Source organism: Pelodiscus sinensis, chromosome 1, assembly GCF_049634645.1.
Source record: "Pelodiscus sinensis isolate JC-2024 chromosome 1, ASM4963464v1, whole genome shotgun sequence".
Taxonomy (NCBI): domain Eukaryota; kingdom Metazoa; phylum Chordata; order Testudines; family Trionychidae; genus Pelodiscus; species Pelodiscus sinensis.
In genome coordinates this window covers 69546887-69573551 of record NC_134711.1, presented here as the reverse complement: position 1 = coordinate 69573551, position 26665 = coordinate 69546887, and the positions used below count along the sequence as shown (strand labels likewise).

The 26665-nt window shown below is 39.6% G+C and overlaps 1 protein-coding gene across 12 annotated transcripts in view; it reads right to left on the bottom strand.

Moving 5' to 3' along the window:
* The window catches only part of NAV3 (neuron navigator 3), an 812431-nt gene that overhangs the window by 145184 nt on the left and 640582 nt on the right, over nucleotides 1–26665 (bottom strand). For all 12 annotated transcript variants that reach the window (XM_075932274.1, XM_075932283.1, XM_075932261.1 and 9 more), the window contains 3 exons: nucleotides 25007–25115; nucleotides 24261–24644; nucleotides 18628–18747 (listed from right to left, as the gene is read on the bottom strand). In XM_075932274.1, the coding sequence (XP_075788389.1) occupies nucleotides 18628–18747; nucleotides 24261–24644; nucleotides 25007–25115 (613 nt within the window). The remainder of the gene's footprint in view (nucleotides 1–18627; nucleotides 18748–24260; nucleotides 24645–25006; nucleotides 25116–26665) is intronic.

The following is a 26665-nucleotide window of genomic DNA, read 5'->3' as shown; positions in this document are numbered from 1 at the left end:
CAAATCCTACTTCTTTATTGCTAAATTAGCCCATCTTTCTTTTTTTTCTTTCTACAATAGCATCGTTATTAGCTAGCACGATGCTTCAAATAATAAATTGAAAAATCAACGTGAGATAATTAGATGGAGCTGATGTTACCTGAGGTTTATAACAGACTTTTATCACTAATTCTAGCAACACAATACTTGAGACTCCAGAAACTATTACATTCCACAAAATAGCATTGCCTCTTGAATGAGAAGTGCTGGTTTCCCAGCAACTGCTGGCTGAGGTATTTCAAAACTGCTGTCTTATGACCAGAAGTCAATGTGGGGTCTTGAAAAGAATGCAGAAATATAATCTTACTAGATCAGTAGCAGCAAGAGAAAGGTGTGAAGTATTTTACATGAAAATGAAAACATTACTGGCAAAAATATAGGAGACTCCTTCATCCTCACATAGCTGTTATATGAAACCAGCTTCAGTTTGGCACTGATGATTAATCATCATTATGAAAATATCAAGCTAGATCATGCAGGGTGGCTGACAGACACTTGACAAGGCTGAGGACTGGTGGAAGTATAGGTGGCTCTAAATTATTTTTACATTTTCCTTGATTCTGGGGCTGACTGGAGGCAGAGATGATTTTCAATGTAATTTAGAGCAACCTCAGCATTGCTCCAAGGAGACATTGGCAGTCAGGGATTATAATTTACAGCTCAAGTAGATGTTCTCATTCGAACTGTAATCTAGCTAGCTAGCTCACTAAAGATAACAGTGATGTTGGACTGGCATGGGTGTCAGTGTAGGCCATGATTGCATAGTTCACCCATACTGCTGAATCCTTGCTGCTATTTTAGTGAGTGAGCTAGATTACAGCTAGTACAGGTATGTCTATATGAGTGTGAATTACACTCCAGCTGCAGTATACACATAACATAAATTTGCCCAGCTGCCCATTATTTTAGGGGCCATTCCAGCTTTGGGCATCAACATGTGTCCTGTCTCCAAGGAGAAACCCCTGCAGCGGGGTCCAAAAAACTGCTACATATTATGTATAGCAGGCAGTTGATTCCTTTTACCAAAGGGGAGTTTGCATGGGGATGTTTAAGGATGATTTCTGAGTCATATAGTACAGCTGGAGAAGAAGGTGGCAAAGTAGAAATGCTGATACAAGGTTGTATGGTTAGTCTCTATTTATAAAGTAAAGAATCAATCACAATAATGCACAATGGTTTGCAATTGGGCTGATGAACTTGAGGGTTAAAGTTTTTTTGTTGCTGCTGTTATTTAGGAACAGTGGCCAGAAGCTACCGATTCTTTGGGAAGGGGAAGAGGGTTGGTAGAAAAATGCTACTTCATAAGCTGCAGTCATCATAATAATGACATTTAGCACTTATATAGCATAGCATTACAGGAGAGATGTTCCTATATAACCATTCATTTAAAATAGGACTTATAGTTACAGAAAAGGCAAATGTACAAAATAAGGGAGAAAACACTGCTGTCACTCTTGAACAGTGCCAAACCATTTTCAAACTGAAGTTTTCACCCATCTAAAGATTTGACTCACACACTGTACACAAAGGCAATTCTTTGCACAATGAGATGAAATTAAAAAAAAATCTTAACCTTTAAGACAGTTACTAAATTCTCTTTCTAAGCAGTTCTAATATTTCTGTAGATAAGAGACTTCATAGAAAGAAAGCCCTTCGCAGTTGGAATTTAAAACAAAACCTTACTTTTTCTTTTAAAAATGGGTTGGATTTTTTTTTTAAATCAGAAATTGGCTATATTCTCAGTTACTGTGTTGGTTGCCTTAATGTTTTTACACAAGACACAAGCAGGCTGAGTAATAAGATCAACCATTTATCACCTAGTTAATGGTAACTTATTTCTAGGATGTCAATTGTCAATTACAATAATATAACTCACAAAGATTATTATAATATCACACATCCCCAAAGTACTACATTGCATCTGAAGCTGCAGAAAGTACTCTAATAAAAATTATGAGCATAAATAGATAGATATGGTTAAATTTTTATAGAAACAAAATTAAGGACTAACTAAGAATAAACATGTTTTTGACTGAGTAAACCAATCAGAAGCATGTTTGACATTTATCTGCAACTACTGAGGAAAACAGAAAGGAGCATAAACTTTGTCAAATTAAGTGTAAAAATATAATAAGAAAAGCCAAAAAGGAGTTTGAAGAACAGCTAGCCAAAACCTCAAAATAATAGCAAAACTTTTTAAAATAAATCAGAAGCAGGATGTTGGGCCCTTGGACGATTGAGATGCTAAAGGAGCACTCAAAGATGATAAAGTCATTGCAGAGAATCCAAATGAATTATTTGCTTCAATCTTCATGGCTAAGTATATTGGGGAGATTCCCAAACCTGAGCCATTCTTCTTAGGTGACAAATCTAAGGAATTGTCTCAGATAGAGGTGTCATTAGAGGAGGTTTTGGAACAAATTGATAAACTTAACTGTAACAAGTTACCGGGACCAGATGGCATTCACCCAAGAGTTCTGAAAGAACTCAAATGTGAAATTGCATAACTATTAACTGTGTTTTGTAACCTATCCTTTAAACAGCTTCCGTACATAATGACTGGAAATAGCTAACGTGACACAAATATTTTAAAAGCGCTCTAGAGGTGATCCTGTCAATTACAGACTGGTAAATCTAACATTAGTACCGGGCAAATTAATTGAAACTATAGTAAAGAATAAAGGAGTCAGACACGTAGAGGAACATAATTAGTCGAGAAAAAGTCAACATGGTCTCTGTAAAGGGAAATCATGCCTTGCTAATCTACTAGAGTTCTTTGAGGGAGTCAACAAGTATGTGGACAAGGGGAATCCAGGGAATACAGTATACTTAGATTTCCAGAAAGTCTTTGACAAGGCCCCTCAATAAAGGCTCTTAAGTAATGTAAATTGTCATGGGATCAGAGGGAAGGTCCTTTCATGGATTGGTAACTGATTAAAAGACAGAAAACAAAGGGTAGGAATAAATGGTAAGTTTTCAAAGTGGAGAGACGTAACTAGTGGGCTCCCCCAAGGGTCTGTCCTGGGACCAATCTTATTCAATTTATTTATAAATGATCTAGAGAAAGGGGTAAACAGTGAGGTGGCAAAATTTCCCAAACTGCTCAAGATAGTTAAGACCAATGCAGACTGTGAAGAGCTTCAAAAAAATCTCACCAAACTAAGTGATTGGGCAACAAAATGGCAAATGAAATGAAATTTTGATAAATGTAAAGTAATGCACATTGGAAAAAATAATCCCAACTATACATATAATATGAGGGGGATTAATCTAGCTACAACTACTCAAGAGAGAGATCTTGGAGCTTAGAAAAGAGGAGACTGAGGGGGAATATGACCGAGATATATAAAATCATGACTGGCGTGGAAAAAGTGAATAAGGAAAAGTTATTTTCTTATTCATACAATATAGTAAAACCTGTGTTATCCAGCATGCTTGGGGATTAGGGTGTTCCAGTTATCTAAAAATTCTGGGTATCTGAGGGTCCCATCAACCTAGGAAAAACCAATGGACAATAATAGTAAAATTCAAGTTTTTAATATTGGTAGTTCTGTAGTGTGAAGCAGCTGGTCTCACATTTCTATTTTGAGTTAAAGATGATTAGTACTTCTTAAATAAAAAAAATGTTAAGCCAATTATGGTATACCAAGCGAGGCCTGTGTGCCTGAAGATGTGACAGTATTGTGGCTGGGGGAAATGCCAGAGTGCTGGATAACAAAGGTTTCACTGTATAAGACTTAGGGGTCACCGAATGAAATTAATAGGCAGCAGGTTTAAAACAAATAAAAGTTTTTCTTCAATCAGCGCTCTGGTGGAACTCCTTGCCACAGGATGTGGTGAAGATTAGGACTTTAACAGGGTTTAAAAAAGAGCTAGATAGATTCATGAAGGTTAGGTCCATCAATGGCTATTAGCCAGAATGAGTAGCAATGGTGTCCCTAGCCTCTGTTTGTCTGGAAATGGGTGACAGGAGAGGGATGACGTGAGATTTACCTGTTGTGTTCCCTCCATCCGGGTCATCAGATAATGGCCACTGTTGTCAGACAAGACACTGGGCTAGATGGACCTTTGCTCTGACCCAGTATGACTGTTCTTATGTTCTTATGATAGTTTATAGAACACTTTGAGCCACAGTGACTAAAAATAATAAAAAACCCAACATATCTGATACATGCTAATCAACCTCAACCTAAGTCAATATAATCTTTTCATAGCACCTCTACTCATGTGAATTATGTATCACATTCTTTGCATTTTGATACTATCCACTTCTAAGACAAGGGGAAGAGAATTGCTTTCAAAAATTCTCCTCAGGGAGCGTGGCAGATTTTGCTGGCTTTGGCCTTTTTCTTGAGCCTCTTGCCTGTTACTTCTCTGGAATCTATATTCAATTGTAGCCTGGGTCAAATGGCTCTTCCAGTTCAGTTGAGGGGGTGGGCCTCCACTTTTCATTCGGCCTAGAACTGTTTGACCAAGTTCTTGCAAATGGTTCACTGGAATATATTCTTGCAACAAGAATGAAATGAGTGTCTGTGAGAATCTAAATAATTCCAAGAAACCAAAAAATTGCTGGGAACCAGCAATTTGTTTTCAACATGGGGGCCATGAAAAACTTACTTCCTCAAAAACCTTTTGCCTTTTGAATTGAACTGTTATGTATTCTGGGACTTATGGTGCCAAGATTTTTACCAGTGGGTCCTGCCTCCTGTGAGGTTACAAGAAATTAGAAACCGTACTTTGGATAAGACCTTGATCTATTTGTGATTCTTTAGTGTCTAGATTCAGACTTTAAAGCCAAAAGATAATGCCATGGAGCACAGAGGCATGACTTAACTCACCAAAATGGTCTGTCACATGCTTTCTATCAAAATGATCTTTCAAGGAATGGAAGCTCTCTATTAAACCAATTAATTTGCTTCACAGGGGGACTACAATATCTATATTTGGGAGGTCTCACAGTTCTCTGAGGAAGATTACTAAAAAAACCAAAAACAAAACAGCCAAATTGGTACATTGATTTAGCTTCTCTTGCAATGTCCTTATAGATATTAATAGAGGGGGCCATTAGGTCATCTAACCTGATCCCCTGTATATCATAAGCCATTACTTTTTAACCACATATCCCTGTATTGAGCCTAATAATTTGTATTTGACAAAGCATATCCTTAAAGGCATTCAGTCATGATCTGAGATGGAGAATCCATCACTTAACTCAGCAGCTTGTTTCAAAGGTTAATTACCCTCACTATTAAAATGCTGTGCCTGATTAGTAATTTGAATGTGTTTGGCTTCAATTTCTAGCCATTGGTCTCCTGTTATGCCTTTCTCTGCTTGATTAAGAAGCTCTTTTGAATACAGTATTTTTTTTAGCTGTGAAGGTACTTAAATACTGTAATCAAGTCACATTAGTCTTCTTTTTGACTAACTAAAAAGACTGAACTCTTTTAAATCTCTAACTGTGAGGCATTTTTCCACCCCTTGTATAATTGCTGTGGCTCTTTTCTGCCCTTCTTAAGTTTTACAGCATCCTTTTCAGAATGTGATCAACAGAACCACAGACAGCATTCCAGTGTCAGTCCACCAATGTCATATGCAGAGTTAAATCAGCTTTTGCCTTTGTATTCTGGGACTTATGGTGCCAAGATTTTTACCAGTGGGTCCTGCCAGTATCCAAAGATTGCAGTACCCCTTTTTTGTTATAGGTGGGATCTTATTCCCAGTGAAACTCCTGACAAAAATTCATCTGTATGGACTCCATTCTACTGAAAGTGTCAATGTCAGTGCCAAAAAAATAACTGAACCACTCTCCTCTACTGCAAACCACTCACCAACAGCAGAAAGATGACCCAGAGGCATGTTATTCCTGCTTCCCAGCCTGACTGAGGGTACGGCTAGACTACAAGTTTTTGTCAGAAAAAGGTACGCAAAATGTGCGCTGCATTTTGCATACCTTTTCCCGCTTCTTTTGTCGGAAGAGGCTTTTCCAACATTTGACCCATCTAGACTAGGCCAAATGTCAGGAAAAAAACCTCTTTCGGAAGCCCCCTTCTTCCTCATAGAACGAGGAATACAGGGGCTTCTGAAAGAGCACATTTGCTCTTCTGAAAAAAAAAAGCGGAAGAGCAAATGAATTCCCTGGACACGGCAGAGTTTTTTTCAGGATGCTTCCAGTATCCTTAAAACCCCCCGCAGTCTAGCCATACCCTGAATTTTGCTCAGGACTGTTATTTCTACTTGGGTATGTGCAATGATAGAAGGCCTGGCTCCCTGGCCCTTAGCCAAGAAGGATTTAGCAAACTGGGAAAGTCATGGGGAGGAGAAAACCTGGTCTTCAACCCTTTCTTATTTAGACTTCCCAAATGCAAAGCTGAGGAAGTCAACTAATGCATTTCTAGCCATCTCTGTATTAATGTACTCTCTGCTGAGTGCTTGCATAGGTCAAGGCAAGTCCCACATAGGACATGCCTGGTGTCTATCTGGGAAAAGCACTGGATCTTGTAGGTTTATCTTTCTCACTGTAAGATCTAGAGGTGGCCAGGCCCATTTATAGGGAGATTCCCAACAGATCTCTTCACTTTCCCTGAGAATGCGCATGGAACTCTTCAGAAGGCCATCACAGAAAATATAAAACAGCCCTGGTTGTATAATTATTTATTGGACACTTTTGTGGCAGTCAGAGGGAGACAACGTCTCCTACAAACCAGCCATTGGTTAGCCATCCCCCCGCTCCCATCCCCAGTCCACCCATCTTCACTTTCTCACGCAGTGCCAATACTGGACCTATGCACCACAGATTCAGGAGAGTCAGGGGTGCCATGAAGGCAGTTATCTGCACTCCAGCACAGTCCCTTCCCCCCCTCAGATCTGGCAAGGTGAGGCAGCAGTCAAAGTCACAATCAGTTGAGACTAAACTGAACAAGAGGAATATGCACTAAATGACCTAGTAATATTTTTCAGCATGTGATTTCTTGTTCAACTCCTTGCCCCAGCAATTTGCTCTATTTAATGTATTTCATTTAATGTATTTTTGGATAATGTAATATACTAGTGTCCGGTTAAAAACTGTAGGATATTTGAATTGGGCATGCCCTGCTCCTGCTTTTTTTGGCACCACAAAAACAATTTAGACACCACCAACTAGGAATCCACACAATGCAGTTTACTTCAGAACTTCAGTTAACACCTTTACAATACCATGCAGCAAGAATACTTAAAACACTGATATTCAGACAGAGGCTCAGGAGCCACAAGTGGCTTTTTAATGTGCCTTCTGCAGCTCTTTGTAGCACTTGATGTTACAACATTATCTGCTTTAATTATTAATCAGTCTTACATACTAACCAGACAAAATGGAATGCTCATTTGCATATCTTCTTCTGATTCTTCTTGAGGAAGAGGTTTTGCCGCTAAAAAGCCCCACATAGACAAGGCCATATGTCGGGAAAAAAACCTTTTTTGCAGATCCCTTATTACTCAAAAATTGCAGTTTACAGGATCTTTCGAAAAAGGGGTTTTTCTGACAAAATGGCCCATCTACATAGGACTTTTAAGCAGCAAAACCTCGTCCACAAAAAGAAGCAGAAGAAGATATGCAAATGAGTGTGCCATTTGCATATCCTCTTCTGCAAAAAATCCCGCAGTGTAAGCATAGCCTATCAGTCCTTAGCTGTCCAATTAATAGGCTAATTAATCCTTTAGCACACCTAGTCTGGTTGGATAACTACGTTCTATTCCTCCCTCAGGCCTTTCTGGGGGATCTCCTTAGTGTCAGAGTGATCAGAGTGTTGGCTCACCTCTTATTTCCAAGCACTTTATCACAGTTATATTAAGCAAAAGTCCCAACTTTCTAACTTTTATTGCCAAGACTTATTTCCAAATTAAGTATATTGAGGAAAGAGAAATACATGTAATGTCAATTATTGTTGTTCCCAAGGCAATGTCACGCTTTTCAAAGCTACATACACTTTTAAAAGTCATTAAAGCAATTTTTTCTTTCATGGGTTTACCCACTCAGCACCCACTGTTTTCTGTTTAATCTGAAACATTTCTGGACCACAATTTCTCCCAAGCAAATAACTAAGAAAGTTTAACCTCACAACCAATACACTCTGGTTATTTTTAACAGCTTAATCTTGCAGATTAAAAAACCCTTTTTAAAAAAATATACAAAAAGTTTATTTTTATAATGATTCGATACACTTAGCAGGTTTGAATTACAAATTAATTGTATCCTTTGGTACAAAAGATTTTTTAAAACTCATTGTGGGTTCCATTGTTAATTTTGCACATCTGATCCTACTTAAATTGTTATGACAATGTTTTGTTTACATATGGCAAGGAAATCTTTGAAGGTTTAATATTTTAACAATTAAATGCAGCTGAGATTAATGCTATAACTTCAAAAGGAAACAAACTCCAAGCATACTGATGTATCAAATATTTGTCTGTTAGGAGATGAAGTCGCCACAGGGGACCCAAAACTAGGGCATCAAGTCTCCGGAACCTCCTTTATGAGAAAAGACTGAAAAGGGAAGATTATCTTTTCCTCTCTTGATCAAGAGAGACTCAGGAGTGTCTTTACGTTTTAAAAGAAGAATGTGCATGGAAAGTAACCTTTGAAAGAAAGAGGTTAACACATCAGTATTCTATAGAGAGTATTACACAGTGAGTGATATTCTGAACATTGACTGGTGGCTACTCTCTGTGATGTATCCTTCCCAAATCACAGCTTCATGGTCTATCGATTTCAGTGATGACTGTACCAAACTTCATGGGCTGAATGACCTTTTCTTCTTCTGGAAATTTAAAGGATTTCACATTCTGCCACTTGCTCAGCCTGATGGATATTTTTCTTCTTTTCATTTTCAGCTTGTTACAAATACTGTGTAATAACTTCTCAGATTGGATCCTAGGATTCATTTTTATTTCTGATATACATACAGTAGGAAACTAAAATTCTATAGAGATGGATCCACTTTGCATCATAGTTGTCAATCCAAAGGCAAATATACATTAGGGCTATATTCTAATTGTGCACCAGCTCCTTTAGTTTGATGTCCTAAGAGTAGCCCATTAAGCCAACTGCAACTCAAAGTGTATGTCTGCCTACACTGTGCATTTCTTCTGGCAGGGTGTAATGGATAAACCTATGTAGTCCCCTAGCATGAGTATGAATAGCAGTTTACTATGAGTAAAGGCTTAGGGGAATAGAGTAGACATGCTTGAAGCGTATGGGTACATACATTCCCAACATTGCTCTCTACTTTCCTAAGACAGGCCTCTCCAATTACATTGCTGTTTTTAGCAGTGTATTGTCCACTGCCTCCCCACTGGCGGAGCCTTTACCTGCTGCAGTGAAAGACTCCAGCAGCCTGTGAAAGGCTCCAGTGCTGGGGAAAGGCTCTGCCAGCTCTTTGTTGCTGGCGCCTTTCCGCTCTGTAGGAGGGAAAAGCTCTGGAAAGAGGGAAATATTCTGGCAGTGGAGAGTGGCTGAAATCTTTCCCCTCTGCCTCACTACTGCCAGAATATTGCATTGGCCCATGTAGCTACACACCACAATGCGAATGCAGCCAGTTTTATACTGTGGTGTGTAGCTAAACATATGTTATGTGACAACACCAGTGGTGTGCATTAGGGACACAGCCAAAAAGTCACAACCTGCCTTTCAATTTTACCCCTGCTCCAGCAGGGTGAGCCCAATGCTCATACTAATACACATCTTCCAGTACCCTGGCCCAGTGTGTTGCATGGGTATTGATCCATTTCTTATTTCCACTTACCCTTCATCCATCTAGGGTGTGTCTAGACTACAGGGTTTTGGTACCTGCATCTACACTGCTGCTGAGTTCTGTCGACATAACGTTGACAGAAGTTCTGTCGACACAAGGCATTATTGAATCTACATCGTCCTTTTCATCTACACTGTCATGTCGACAAAGCGGCTTGCTTTGTCGACAGAACTGGATGTAGCCTAGATGCTCTTTGTCGACAGAAGCTTTGTCGACAGTATCTGTTGACAGAACTTCTGTTGACAAAAGCCTGTAGTCTAGACATACCCCTAGAGGGTTGAGGCTCAAGTGGTACAGATGCAGTACAACACAGGTATTTGGCACAAGGGAGTCTTATATCCCTTTGTACCTCCCCCTACATGGGTGTGCATGACTGGCAAGATCTGATCCTTAGTTTGATTCATAATTTCCCATCACTTCTGAATTCTCCTTAAGCTGCCAAATGCAAAATATTCCAAGAACTGATTTCTAGCCAAAAAATCCAGAGAAGAGGTTTTCAGTGTTTTCTTTTGAAGAGGTTAATTTGAACAATCATGCAATGGTGTTCTCTTTGCCTGCCAAGCATGCATATGTTTATTTATGTTTAGCAAGCATAAGTACATAAGAAATTCTTGAATATATGCCTTTTTAGGCAGGACAATATGACATTTTGTTTTAATAATCAAAATATTGTTCCCTAGGAGGGAGCAAGAATCTCTGAAGATTTTTAATACCAAGAGTAAAGGGTAGTACTCTTCAGGCAAATGCTGTGGAAACACATATAGTAAGCCCTGAAAAGCTTCCACCTACCCTCACCCACACACATACAGTATTTACAAGGGGCTAATGAAGTAGCTGAACGAAGTAGGTGATTTTTGTAATTTTTCAGAGATGTAATCTTAGCTCTGCTTATTACAGCATATGCATCAGTGCAGCTATTTGTTAGTGGCAGAACAGCAAAAGTCAATCATCAGAGCAATGCTAGCTCCACAAATATCAGTGAAACCAAGTCAGTTTACACTGAATATAGTGTGAGCCCTGGTTTCTGGAACCAAATGCACACCACACAAAAGAAAGTCTTATTAAATTTTTATATAATTAAGCCTGGGGTGTTGTGTGTGAGCAGTCAAAAACTTGCTCCCATCTCATTCTTCCAATTAAAGACAGACAGTACATCATTCTTTCCCTTTTATTAATTAGTTAAGAAGTGGACTAGAAAGATGCCACTACAGAAGGTATATTCCAGCACTCCACATGTCTGAGAGAATCTTCATAATGTATATGGATATTCCCAATAGAAATAATAGGCTACACTCAAAGCAATCCCATCTAGATTCTTCCAGAAAGGAAATATTTGCAATTTGTTAAAATATAATGAAATACAGCTTCACTGCGAATAATTTATAACTATTTAAAATAAACTCTGAGTGAAGCAGAAATGAAGAATGCAAAAAGAATGCATATGGCACTAATAAATATGTCCATACCACCCACTCTCTAAGAGTAGATTAAAGAGAATATACAGTGGATCAATTGCAAATGGATGCCCCTCAGCTTAATGATCTTATAGTAAGTTAAATGGTTTAGCCCATTTAGCAAAACCAAATTCACTTCCATTCCTTGGAAAAAACTAAAAAGCTACTTCCATAGATGTCACTTTCACAAATCTGAACCAGTAAATTAACTGATATTATCTCTTTCTGCTAGTATTTAACAAAACAGAGAAAGAGGAAACTTCATTTGTTATTCATTTCCCATAAATAATCACTTGCAGCCTATTCTTGTTTTCAGCTAAACATCTGCCATGCACTTTTCTTTCCTTTTCAATGTAACTTCCTTATGTCAGCTTTATGTCAGCATACATTACATTGCAGGACAGTGACAGTTTAAACATACTTCAGCATCAGCGATATAAACAACAATATTGTTTATATCGCTGATATTGATAAGATATCTGAACTTCTAAATTTAGTGTTGTGATTTGTGGTTCTTTTGACTGCTATAAAAATTAAAGATCAGAAGCTCACAAGCATTAGATCAAAGGTTGCTTTATTTTCTTTACATAGACCAGGTTCATGCTTTTGAAAATATTACCAAAGTATTCAATCCAATCAAAGTAAAATATTCTTTCTAAATTATTTTCTTTTTACAAAATCACACTAAACTAAAACTTACTATTGATTTATGCTTGCAGTGTTGTAGCCATATTAGTCCTGGGATATGAGAGAAAAAAAGTAGGTGGTAACTTTCACTGAGTCAACTTCTGTTGGCAGAAGGGACAGACTTTCAAGCTTAATTTATGATTTTTACACATTTATCCACAAAGTGTCATTGTATGCTTAATGATGTAAGGTACCAAAACAAATCAACAGCACTGATTTGACAGGATTTATTTAGCAAGCATGGAGTGTATATAAACGTGTGCAGATTTCACACTGCTGGTTTACCAAAATACAATAAAAAAACCCTAAAATATGTTTTGAAAAAGATACTCCTTGCTGACAATTGGTTTTTTGATAGCATAGCAACAATAGATGCCAGAATGACTAAAGATTTACAACAGGGATTATGAAAAAGCAAGATTACTTGAAAATAATGAATGTAAATGGCAGAAGATGTCGACAGTAACAGAGGTGGAAAGAAATTATGGAAGATTAAAACTGGTGAAGAAAGCAATAATAATAACTGTACCAAAAGATAAACTATTTAATCATGCTTTTCAGGGATATTAGTGTAATGACAGCAAGAGTGCTGAGGTGATTCCACTGTGACCTAAGACTATATAGTCTACGACAAAATCATAACCATGAAAAATTATGAAAACGGATTCACATAATCTGGCAAATCATGCTGGTTTTCAAAATGAATGTAATGCCTTTTTTTTTTTTGGTAGTATGCCATCACGTAAGAGTGCCAGATGCACTCTCTGATGAAGGCAGATGCAGCAGAGGCATGTCAAGCTGTACTGCAAAGAGCAACAGACTCTTAGTTGGTACGGTTCCCAGTTTTGCCTGAGTAAGGCCTGCTGAAATGGGCAAAAAATAAACATTCACTGATTTACTTCTCCATTATTCCACATGGTGTGATTATTTGTATTAATGCCATAGCAGTAACAAGTACCAAAGGCAGCAAAGGGGTTAAATGAGAAGGCAACATTGATAATGTTAATATGAGAGAACAGTGGTACATTAATCACACTAGTAACCAACCAAGAGAGACTCATGGAAGAAGGTTCAGAATAACTACAGAACTGAAATAAAGTTGGCAAGCAAGAGTGTCTGGATAAGAGGATGTCTTTTATAGTATTCTGTACACCTATGTGTAGACAAAGACTCCAATGAACAACATTTCAAATAATATCAATGATTACAATGTAATGACCAAAAATCTGAAAACGAAGGAAGAGGGAGACAATCCATGTATTCTACTAAAATTCAAAGTTGCCATTCATAATCCTTTTTGCTCCTAACAGTACCGTATATTATAAAACTGGGGTCACAGTTCAATCCCCCCAACTTCTTTTTCTCTTAAGAAAATATAATAGTCTTACTCCATCCATCTACTCAAGGAAAGACTCATAGTCAGACAGGCAGGAAGTTAGTTAATAAACTGCAGACAAAATCTGGAATTATTTTATTATAATTATAATTAATAATGTATTATGATGATTATGGTTTGGCTGGGAACAAACAACAGGGCAGCCTGAGCTGAGCACAAAATGACTGCCAAACCCTCTGCACAAGTAACAGATGGTACAAGCATTTTAAGGAAGCCCTAAACATGTGAAAAGGGGTTCATGTCAAGCACAGTGCAATAAAAATGCATTTGAGCTGTGTAATGACCGATGCACATAAGAGGTACATTCAGAGAAAACCAGCCACTTAACTTCTTGGATGTGACCCCATGCACATGGCTTAATTTATGGAGAGATTCCCAGATATAAAATGTAACTAAATGGAATGCTTGGCCTGAGGTCTGGCACATTACTGAGAAAGGATAAAAGTTAAAGATAGTGCTGTAGAAAGAAAGATGGGGTGATCCACCTCTTCTGATTAGTGTGAAAGTAGGGAAAATGTCAAAGCTGTTTGATACAGTGAGCCAAATTCCAGCCTATGATAAGTAGAAACAACTTGATTGTCTTCAGTGGAACTACACCCTCTTATAACAGGACTGGATTTAGCTACATTAGGGTTTTTTATTTTCTGACTGTACAGAATGATTTGCTAATCACTATCACTCACTTCTAAATTACTTTTCTACTTTCCAGGGAGTGATTTCATTCTGTTTTCATATATCTGACCTGCTTTAGTTCATATTATTTCCAAAAAGGGTTCAAACTTTAGGAATGCACTTCTCATGCTCTCCTAGGGTATGTCTACATAGCAAAGTTATTTTGAAATAACCGCTGTTATTCCGAAATAACTAAGTGAGCATCTACACAGCAATTCCGTTATTTCAAAATAATTTATTCTGACTTCTGTAAACCTCATTCTACGAAGAACAACACCTATTCTGAAATAAGCTATTTTGAAATAAGGCGTGTGTAGATGCCCCACTTTTGCTATTTCAAAATAGCCCCTCCCTAGGCCCATTCTAAGTTATTCCTCCTGAGGCTCTAAATCGAGATAGCACGTCTACATCAGGGAATCCTGCCTCAGACTAATTTCCAGGCTTCTCTGTAGTGTAGATGTACTATTTTGAAATAAGCTATTGCGGAGTAGCCCCAGTGAATCCCAAAATGCAACTGTTGGAGTGCAAGGTAGATGGACAGGATGATAAATGAAAATAAAATTCAGTCACAAAAGGACCACCAGCCACATATTAATGTACACTCACTTCAAAGGACCCAACTGTTCAAGCGGGAATTTTGCTTGCACTTTAGGCAAGAGTCAGACAATACCAAATGTTCCACCCAAATAGGACTTCAAAGATAAAAAAAAAGTGTACATGTGAGAAAATCTATACTACAAGAACCTGAGGACTATATTAAATTCTGCTATTTCCAATGTCTCTTCATCCATTTCTCTGAGTTAATGTGAATCTTTCAGTAAAATGACCTGTTGCAATGACTCTTTTGAGAGCTTTGTGTATGCAGTATTATGTAAGTAACACTTAAATTTTTACAGACATATTTGATGTTAATGTGTTTAAACTTTTAATTTTACGAGGTTATGAAAAAATATACATTATTGAGAAAGAAACCTTTCATACTAGGTTTCCACAGGGGGAGGACCTTCTCCCCCTAACTTGCTTTCTGGGACCCCCAGGGAAAGAGGCAGTTGTAGTTGTTTGCTGCTTAATGGAATCATTAATATTATAGGGCTGCTTCTCCTCTTTTACACCGTTATATCCAGACTGACTTTACTGGAGTTAGGGCAGGTCTACACTAGACCCGGAAGGTCAGCTTACAGTATACAACACCAGCCATGTAAATAACATAGCCAGAGTAAGCATACCTTACTCAAACGTGGCGCTGTCTTCACAGTGGGAGGCCGATGGGAGAAAATGCCAGAAGATGGATTCCTGGCTCATAAGTATAGACATGGCCTTAGTCCTCAGTTAGCCACCATGTGTGAGAGGAAAATCAGACCCAAAGAATGCATCTGTCATAGCTGGCATTTTCCCCAGAAGAAACCATTAGCTGACCTGGCTGGAGAGCACTGTGCTTCCAGCCGAAGAATAGAAAAATTCATAAAGGATAAAAAAAGGAAGTTAAGGTGTCAGAGAAAACTCCAGTGCAATTTTCATCAGGAACATGGAGGCACTGTCATCAAAGACTATGGGTTACAGTAATGGAGAGAACATAGGAAAAAAAACTCCTCCTGGATGCATGCTAGTGTAAAGTATCTATTGGCAGTAATATCAGCTATTTCCTCTCTGCACACAGATGCCTATGAAGTGATATCCAATGAGATGGGCAGGGGGAAAATCATCATGCTAGCAACCTCATGAATGAGGCAGCAGCTGGTACTTTATTCTCCCTTAAAGAGCATGTATATCCTTAATAAACTGAACGGGCAAATATGTAGGACTACAGACCTTCCACATGAAAGTATAGCATGTAAGTGACAAGACATACTTTAATATACAATATGTTTCTCCCTAAGAGTGTGAAAGTGATATTCACAACTCTATTTGAGGATAAAATCAAATTGTAAGCATGATCACTATCAGGCCTGCTAAAGGGGAAAGGGCAAAAAAGGCAGTTGCTCAGGGGCCTGGCGATTCAAAGGGGCCTGGGGCTCCCAGCTGGCACTGTGGCTATTGCAGCAGTGATGGTGGCTGGAGCCTCACACCCTTTAAATTGCCACCAGAGCACTGTGCTATGCGCGCCACATGGCTTTGAGGTCTGAGGTGGGGGGGGGGGGGGAGGCAGTGCTATGATTCAGATGGTGCTGAGGGCTGGCTGCCCTGCCCTTTCCATCTGAAACCCATCCACTATGATAAAGTATGGAAATCCATCTCACCAATCAGAGCAAGGGCCATAGCAATCTTTACATTGCATTTTACACCTAGTCTTTCATACTATAAACAGTGAACATTGTTGAAACGCAATCATTTACCTTCATTTCTTTAGAATGATCCAGCACAGCTCTCTTATGCATTAGCTTTGTTTTGGCAAACATGAGTTTTGTGGTGTGATGAACTCATAAACATAAACAATAGTATTTGGCACTTTACAGTCATATTCCCATTAAGCATGGTGGCTCCACATATATTTATAATATGTATAAAAACAATGCTGAAAGACCATTTTTAAAGTTGTGAAATCAAGCACTAAGAGTTAAGAAATGCTAGAATTAAGGTGTCTGGGACAGTTCTTATGTCCATATGCATTATGATATAATCTGGAGGAACAGAGCATACTTAATGATCAACTATTCAATATTTATTTTCTTCTCATTGTTCAATGCCCACCTTTGTGCTTTACTTACTGTGCATTACTTGCAAGAATAATGAATCTGCTTTGATGAATGAATTATTAGTTTGTCCACAGGCTTTTCTATGATGCCTATAGTACCTCAATCTTTTAAAAACAAATTAATGTATGTTCAAACCACGAGGAGATGGGGTGCTATTATTCCCATTTTACAGACTTAGAACTGAGTAACAGAGGGTATGTCTACACTACCCCGCTAGTCGAACTAGCGGGGTAATGTAGGCATACCGCAATTGCAAATGAAGCCCGGGATTTGAATTTCCCAGGCTTCATTTGCATAAGCGGGGCGCCGCCATTTTTAAATCCCGGCTGGTTCGAACCCCGTGCCGCGCGACTACACGCGGCACGAACTAGGTAGTTTTGCTGAGATTGCAAAACCAGTTCAAATTTGTCAATCTTTTCCTCCCCCACTCTTTCTTTCCTCTAAAGTGAAACTCAGTTCTTAAAAAGATCTGCAGAAACCACACCCGTAATTCTCTGCTAAGCCCTGCAGCCAGAACTTCTCTCTGATTGGACTAGGGTTATAAGTGTGTAGCCTTTTAAAAAGGTAACCAATAAGCATGAGCTTATTGTTTATAAAAAATGGCTACATACAGCTCCCTGTCTGGCTCCCTGGGAGTTGGCTGCTTCCCCGCACTGCCACCAGGGGCAGCAGCGTGGAGTGGCAGCCAGCTCCTTGGGAACAGGACAGCAGGTGGGAGCTGGTGCGCGCAGGGAGCAGGCTTCAAAGCTGGCTGTTGACACACACTGACTCCCAGGGAGCTGACTGCCACCCCATACTGCTGCCTCTGATACAGAGGTAGCAGCAAAGGGCAGGAGACAGTGCATGCCAGGACTTGGCTTAAAAGCTGCCTGGTGACATGCACCAACTCCTACGAAGCTAGCTGCTGTTCCACGCTGCATGTGCATGTAACTATATAACTGATGATATTTTTCAGCAATTACATGGTAAACCAGTTACCCAAATTTTAACATCCCTAGTCTGGATTAAATTTCCAGATCTGAACAGCTCTGAGCTCTGCAAAAAGATGGGCTATGAATTTAGATCCCCAATTGGTATCTGGAGTCCATCTCTGAAAAAACATTTTTTTTTTTGCTAAACAAAAAGGGATGGCATATCCTCTTTCAGACGAGACTAGGAGAAGTGAGTTTTTGGTATACACACTAGGTTGGACTGTGCCGGGCTTTTGCACAGGTGTGCAGGATGATGCAAGGAGTTTTCTCCCTTTTGCACGCCTGCACAGAAGCTGGTTATAATTGTAGTCCTGGCCTGCATCCCACAAGGGCTACTCCCTTTTAGCATCCCTGAAGTTACAAAGTGGATGGAAGCTGAGCAGAGAAAATACGAGAGCACTTATGGGGCATTTGGCATTATGCTGCTCCAAAAGCAGGGTGGTGGCCATCAGACACAATTAAGTCCTGCATACATTGCTTCCTGCCCCCATCTCTGCCTCTTCGCCTCCCCCCCCCCATCACGTCAGTTTTTCATTTTGCTGCTCTCTACTCCATTTTTACTCCATTTGTTCTCCCCATTTATCTCTATTTACAAGACTTAGTATAAGAAATCATCATGTCCCATTTCAAACCTCCAAATTAACCCCCCCCGCCCTTTTTCTGGACTCCTTGATGTTCTTCCCCCATCCTCAGAAAATTAGTTCTTCCTCGATGTTCTCTTCATTTTGACAGACTCTGATTCCCAAATAGACTTTTTCCCTGCTGCATTACCTCTCAAACCTGAAGGCTAAGATCCCAATGAGCCATGAATCCTGCCTTCATTCACTACTACACATGAATAACTTTGAAAGGCTGGCAGGTATGAATGATGATAAGACCTTGTCTGTAAGCTCCAATAGTTTTTATAGGGAAAAAAATAGGTGTTACCTGTCAGCATCCACAGTCACATCATGCACCCCTCTCTGGATTACGTCTCGAGAGGCAGCTAGGTCTGGTATTCGGTTCAGACTTCTTGTATACAGGTTGAGTCCTCCATCTGTCATGTACCTGAAAATAAATATGCGGTCAATCAGTAGGAAATGCAAACATCTGGCAACTAATTGTTCTAAATCTAATGGGCTATACAATTTGAAGCTCAAAGTAAAAGTTGCTCCGTTTCGTAATAAATATTATCAGTGTCTTTATCAGGCCTTTCATGACACTTTCTCCCCTCCTCCCGCACAATGAGATTAGACTGTAGCAATTTATTTAGGGTCTTTTGCCTTGTTTGTGTTTAACATAAGAAAAAGAGTTTTGTTAAATTTTAAAGTCTCACAGGTCCACGCATGAATTTGTCTTGCGATTTGTGATGCTGGCTGAAGGCAACAGCACCAGAATTAAGAAAAAAAAATCACTGTCCTGACAAAAAAGCAAACACTTCAATACGAGAGGGTGAACAGAAGACAGAGCTTAGAATCTGAGTTTACAATCCTTACTCTGGTGCAATCAGGTAGTCAGCCATGCAAATAGCTTTGACTATGCATATTAAAAACAGAGGCTAGCTTTATCAATCTGACCATGCTGTCATCTTTCCATGCTGTTGCTTTACGCTGCTTTCTTCATGTTGTCCTGGATAAAATGCATACGGCTAAAAATTACAGCAACCCGTGCTTAACGTAAATCACTAAAGGCCAATTAAAGGTGATGGAATTGTAAGAAGTAACAGGTATGTCTACTAATAACGATACCAATACACATAGGAAATGTAGATGGGATATTGAGGAAATGTTTAGTTACAGCAGTGAGGTAATAAAACACAGTTGAAGACTGTAAAGTTACCATAACAGAAGCTACTCCTCAAGACCCATCTAAACACCTCTTTACACTGAATGTTTAGGCTGAAAAAATATCTGTTACAATGTAGTGAGGATAGTATAAATAACTCATCAATCTACTCAAATGATTTTGACCACAACCTTTTCTATGGTCATAAAATAGCACTGCATATATTCATCTTTCAGTTCAAAGATGTGTCCCATCAATAGTTATTTTACACTAATAAATCAACAGTGTCTTAGATCCCAATCTCCAGGTCAAGCCAAGGACATTCAGCACCAAATGGGATTGCATTATCCTAATCTCAGGTGGGATATTGGTTCAGTCCCTTTTGTATCCATCTGAGAGCTACTTCTACTTAAACCACTGGGTTCACGGGGTTAATACAGCAACCTGGGATTACTAATGCACATGCCCTCCTTGCCAGCAGCCTGGGAGAGGTGGCACAGAAATGGCTATACCATATGCCACTAGAAAGTCTGCCTGTGCTAAAAAGATTGGCCATGGCTAGTTAAACTGTTTTTTGTACAGCTTGGTCCAGATGTTGCAGCGCCAGGCTGTTGCAGTTCAGCCAAGGATTGTGGCTTTAGTTTGTGTGCCCATGTGTACTTTTTGGCAAGTGATACCTAAATTCTGCATCATTTTGGAGTATATTAAAACATGAAGTGGGGGGGGGGGAGATTTGTCGTTATTTGATTTTTTTAATGAAAACATCCACATCATATGTCCCTTTGTTAAGAAGTAGTTCCCAATCTGAAAAGTATTGTACATTTTCATCCCCTTTGTTTCAAGTTGTCTGTTGGAAGGCCAGAAGACAGCACTGCACTGGATTACATTTTATTCCCATATGAAACATTTTCCTCACAACCAGAGAGGCTAGATATTTTAAAAAAAATCAAAGCTTAGATTTTGGAGCAAATGTATGTAGCAAGTGACAAATTACGCAGCAAGTGCTGAGATGGTGGAATTTCACATTAAATACAACGGTGGTTAGAACACAACCTAGTCTGTAAGGTTCCCCTCCTCCCCCCTGCTTCATTTAAATAAGGGCCAGAGTGGAGAGGCTTAGCTTGTGAAGCAGGCCTTCACACTAATTCCTAATTACTGATGGATTCCTATCCCCAAGTGTTTAAAGTAATTAAAGTGAGAATCAGAGAGGAACAAGAGATAAGTCTTTTCATGCCTCAATGGATCTTGACTTTTCAGAGCATATTAACTTGTATTTTAAGCAGGGAGACTGACAGATTTGCTGAGCCCCTGGGCAAGACAGGGGGAGCCAGCTCTGTGCTCCCTAGAAGGGGCGGGGCCCGAGGAGGAGGGGGTAGGGCGGGGTCAGACAGCCCTCAGCACTGTCCAAAATGTGTCATGGATCTTTACCCGCCAGCACCCCACCACTTCCCCCAGCCAGCCTTCAAAGCTGTCCAGAGCATGTTGTGTGGTGCTCCAGCAGCAGCATAAAAAGTCCAAGGCTCTGGACGCTGCTGCTCTTGTAGGAGTGGCAGTGTCAGCTGGGAGCCCCCGGACAGCTACCCCCTCCTTACCCCTTCAGCAGGGCTGATTTTAATATCTAGTACTTGTTAGCTACTTCACTGTTTATTGCTATGTACCATTATTATATTACTACTTACTGTGTATTGAGTTATCCTTACTACTGATGTGAAGAAAAATCACACAACACAATGACTATAATTCTCTAATACAATAAGCTAGTTTATACATTTCACATCAAGCATTGAAAAAACTCTTCCTATCTTTTTTAACAAGGCCATAACAAAGCTCAAGTATAACTCATTTTTCTTTATGGAAAAGAGGCCTTCAGCTATAACTGTGCAGCATCCTCATACTCATTCCTACTTGGATATAGCAGGTACCATTACAATATCCTGACTGTCTTCTCCTTCTTTCCTTCCCCCGCACCCCCGTTCATTGTTCAAATCCAGGCAGAGGCATGGAAGCTCATCTAATAATGCCAGCAATCCTGTAATGTGGGTAAATTGTGGTAATAATACATCCTGTTTCACCATCATCCATCCTTTAATCTCAGGTACATTCCTACAGACACCAGTTACATCACTTTCCCATCATGCTTTGACTTCTGCACACTGGTGTGTAGGATTGCTGAGGTTGTTACTGAAAAGAGTTTGCAGCACCACAGAAAGGATGGTAGGCAGCATATTAAACTGGACATTTAAATATCGATAGTGCACTAACAGCATGGGTTGGGATGCTAACCTGCTCCATCCAAGTGCTTCAATTCTGACCTGAAGATACCCACTCCAGGGCTAGAGTATTACTTCGGAGGGCGGAGGGGGGACAAGGGGTGGAGGCAGAGGCGGGGAAGCATTCTGCACCAAAAAAATGAAAATTCTACACACAATATTTTAAAATTCTGCACATTTTATTTGTCATGTAAATGTGGAGGCTCCAGTATGGCACTGGAGAGCACAGACCACTGGCTGCACAGAGGTGGGAGAGCACAGCACGGCTCCCACCACTAGTAAGGCTGCATCCAATCAAAATACAACAGAAGGACCATGGCTGGCCCAAACACCCTAGGGCCCTGACCCTTCATGCCAAGAGCATCAGGTCGGGCAGGCTCAGCCCAGCAGGATCCAAGTGTGGAGGGCCTTAGTCTGGGGGCTGAGAGGGTTCTATGTGGTACAACTGAAATGCAGGTGGCTCAGAGGGGGAGCTGGGTGTGAGGGCATCTGGATGCACATGGTCTTGATGGGGGTTTCTGGGTGCCACAGGGATAGGAATCTGACGGGTGGTTCAGGTGAAGGTGGTTTGGGCTCAGTGGGCTGGAGTCTGGATGTCCAGAGCACAGAGTTCAGCAGAGTTTCAGTGGGGGCTCCAGATGCTGGGGGAAGTGAGGCTCAGTGGGGCAGGGATCCAGGTACAGCTGGTTGGGGTTTGATAACGTGGGGATCTTTGGTGCTGGTGGTTGTTTTGGGAGGTCCAGGTGCGGGGGGGAGGGGCACAGCAGGGAGTGGGGAGTGAAGCTTGATGGAAGAATCTGGGTATGAAAGGGTCTGGATGGATGGGGACTGGGTAGATGGGAGAGCAATTTCCTATACAACAATCCTTTCCCCTGCAGCTAAGGAGTGGTAGGTGCAGGAAATGAGGGTGGAGATGTTTAAGAGTTTCCTGCAGCCTGGGGAGAAATGTCAGGGTGGGTCTGATCCAATCTCCCAAACCCAGCCTGGATTAGCACCTTAGACTAGTGCGGGTTAGGAACTAGCAACTTGGTCTTCTCCAGTCCCTCCCCAATCCTACAGTGAGTTACCTCTGCCATCTGCACTGGAAATCCAAAACATACTGTTGGGTAGGCCTGCCTGACAACTCTTGTGACTCCCCCTTTGCTTTCCCAACAGAAAGTCATTTTTCTGTGGAGAAGCAAAGAAACCTGAGGGGGATGTTAATTTCTGTGCATCCACAGTGGTGCAGCATTACCTCAGGAATACAGTATCTCAGACATCTCTGATAAGATTTATCAGCAGGAGTCCCAAATTGTTCCAAGTATGATGTGTTGAAATGGCCCCTAAGAATTAGATTCAGACCACCAATACATTTCACATAAGCCACTTAATAGCCTTCAGATGTTAACAGTCTTTGAATCACTTTTGATTAATGAGCTGGATTTGATCTAGTAACTACAAACTGGTGAATTCTGTCCTAAAATTTCCTATGTCCCATGTTTCTAGTTGTCTGAGCAGACAGAATTATTTTGAAGCCCTGATGTCCACTAAAGCACCATGGAATATTAAAGTGTGTCCTGTACATAAGACACCCTTTCAACTGCACTTTGCCTGGTATGCACTACCTGATACATTAGGCAGCAATGAAGATTAATTCAACTATTGATATTGCAAATGAGGCCTTTCTTCTTAAATTATGTATTGGAATTTCTAGCCCTGAAAGTAGCTTCTTAGAGTAAATTACTTAATACTAATAAATGGGTATATAGCTCCTGTCTGCAGTCCCAAAGGCAGGAATCTCCGAGATTCCCAAAAATCAGCCAGAAATATCATCATTATCATACTTGTATTTTTTAAAAAATCAAAAAGGTATTTTTAAGTGGAGCCAGGACATGGACTCTCTATATGCAAAAATTACAATAGTCTACTCTCAGCATCAGCTTGAGATCAGCTCCTAAAAATCAACCAAAGAAACACAAATAGGATGTAAAAACAAAAATAATTGACATCCATTGCTCCTGGGTTAGCGAGAAAAAAATAGTGACTGACATATTCCCATCTCTAAGGATATTCCTAGAGGTCAGAAATGATATGCACAGTTGAAGAATTGTGGTAAAGGCCTGTTACACAAGCCTATAATAGACAGCATCTGACATGCAAACAGAAAAAGTCAGGCCTTTCAGAAACTGCCTTTCATCCCCATCTGAAAATATAATATGTCATGTAAACATGTAAGAAGAATGCCAAAAAAAATCTAGAGGCAGAATAGAGTAAAACTGGTTTTACAAAACAGTTGTGGAATCCCCAGTAAATACTTTATATTAATACCACTAAAAACCTGTTCTAGCTCTCCCTGAAGCTAATATGAGAACTCTCATTGACTTCAACAGGGGACAAGCTTGACCTCACAGAAGGGTTAGAACATCACTACCATTTTTTTGCAATATACTGTGGTGTCCATAATTCTACATTTATGAAGTTACACAAAATCCAGGTCAGTTTGCCCTTTCCTGCATTAGGATTTCATCTGGATAAAATACCACTTACCCACTATTGATGTCATCTGTTCTGAGGCTTTTCCCAAGAATGTCCCCATCACTCATGTAACCTCCAACGTCAACTTCAGAGGACATGTCCATATCAGTGCTTCCTTTTTCATTCATGTCAATCTGTGACATATTCCCAAGGCGAGAAACAGCTGCTCGGCGAAGAGGTGTGGTATACATGAACCGTGAGGGGTCAGTATGTATGAAGCGACCAGCACTACTGCGAGGGTAACCACCACCCAAGGATGGGGCATCTCCTGCCTGAAGGCGAGGACTGGCCTGGCCAAGCCTCCAAGTCACTGGCGTGGATCGGCTTGTCAAGCTTGGTATACTTCTCCCATTCACTTCAGTTGTCACCGTGCTGTCAAAAGTTGTCTCCAATGTGCTGCCAAACAAAATGCAGAAGTCAATTAATTGTGCTCTGAGAAATAAAGAAGAGCAAATGTTACATGGAGAGGTGGAGTGTAGAAACACAAACTGTGTATCAAATAACCCAATGCTTTTTTTTCTCTACATGTTATTTTTTCATTTTTACACATTAGAGATTTAAAACTATAGACAAGCTTCCAAAAGAGTTCAGAAAGGTAAACAAAATACTTAAATCAAAATATTATGACAAGAATCCTTGATACACAAATATTATTTGTCACAAACTACACTGTTAATTTTTCCTTCCAAACCTTCAATTCTTAACTGCAAGTACTCTTCTACATTCTACAATGTAAGGAATCCACACACAAATAGTACCTGTGGCTTATTTGGGTCCCTCTAAGGCTGGACATAGTTTCTTCTAAATTCTGTCTCAGATCTGCTATATTCTTTACTGTTCTCATTCTTCTTGTTTCTGGATCTTCCCCTGGAAGAAAACAAAAAATAATATAAATTCTGTGTAAGTGTGCAGTCACTGGCATGTATAGTGTAAGTATACAAATATTGATATAAACTAACACATACATATGTGTGTGCAGCCAACTATATAAATGATATAATTTATGTATGCATACTCACACAACAATCATCATTTTTGTGGCAATTAAAAGCTTGTTTTTAAAATAGCAACTTAGTCTCAACAAGGCTGAACAATTATATAATACTCAGAATTATGGAGTTTTGGTTTATGTCCCCTGTGGGGATTGTGGAGACTAAGGCTCTGATTTAAGAAAACATTTAAGCATACACTTAAAATCTATCCCTATTCAGAAAAGCACTAAAAGTTAAGCATGTACTTAAGCACCCTTTCTGAACTAGAGTCTTATTCCCTATGACCCCCACAGTGGACATAAATCACTATATCCCAATAAAATTCATACATTTATAGATTTTAAACCCAGAAGGGACCATAATGATTACCTAATCTGACCTCCAGTGTGACAAAGGCCATACAATTTCATCTAGAAATCCCTGCATCAATCCCACAGATTTTCACTATAAATATACTAAGAAATAATCCAACAAAGATAAAATGAACATAGTGAAATACTATTGTGTTACCCATAAAGAATGTGAAAGCCTAATAAATATCTATTTCATACATAATAATAACAGAATTACCAAGTAAATGTCCGTCATCTGAGAAAAAATAGATAAACAATACATTTTAAAAATATTATTTCCTAATAGTTTCTTATTTTAATATAATCCTTTAGTTACCCCTTCTTTTTATTACTTTCCTTTTGAAGAACATAGTATTAAATAACATAGATTATCACAGACTTTGTTTCTATTAATTCATTGCTTTGTCAAGCCCAGAATGTTGCCTTTGCAAGAGCCCCATATGTGATGTTTTGGAATTGGTGGGGGGGAGGAGGGTGAACATAATTCTCCTAGCAATTTGTACAGTTCTGAACAAATGGGGAGAACTATTCCTCACTGACCTCGATACTGATCATTGTATGCCATTACAGACCATTTTATTAACCCCAATTTAGTTAGTATGCTGCAAGCATTATCATTAGTGAGGAAATTATAAAATCCTTTAAAATATTTTAATCTTATTTTACTCTAAATTCTGCACTCCCTTTGGATATATACAAATTAAGGTTGTAATCCCATCTGAGGATATTGGCGATATTAAAAAACTGCTTTGGCTTTGATCTTATATTTGCTGATGTCAGGAGAACACCTTGTGAATCTGAATTCAACATGACACCGAAGAGAATGTCAGAAACGCACGGGGACAGAAGGGACAGGATAACAACAACAGAATCCTGTGTTTACTCTGAAAGGCATGTACACTTCTTTATACTGCAGGGGGTTTTTGTGTTGTTGCTACCAGTCCATTTCCCCCTGTACTGAAGGTAAATTTATAGATGAGATGTAACACAGCAACAGTTGAAGAGGAAATATGTGGAAGGCAAAGAAGAAATGCACAGAGATGTCTGTGGTAGCAAGAAAAGACTTTGTCAT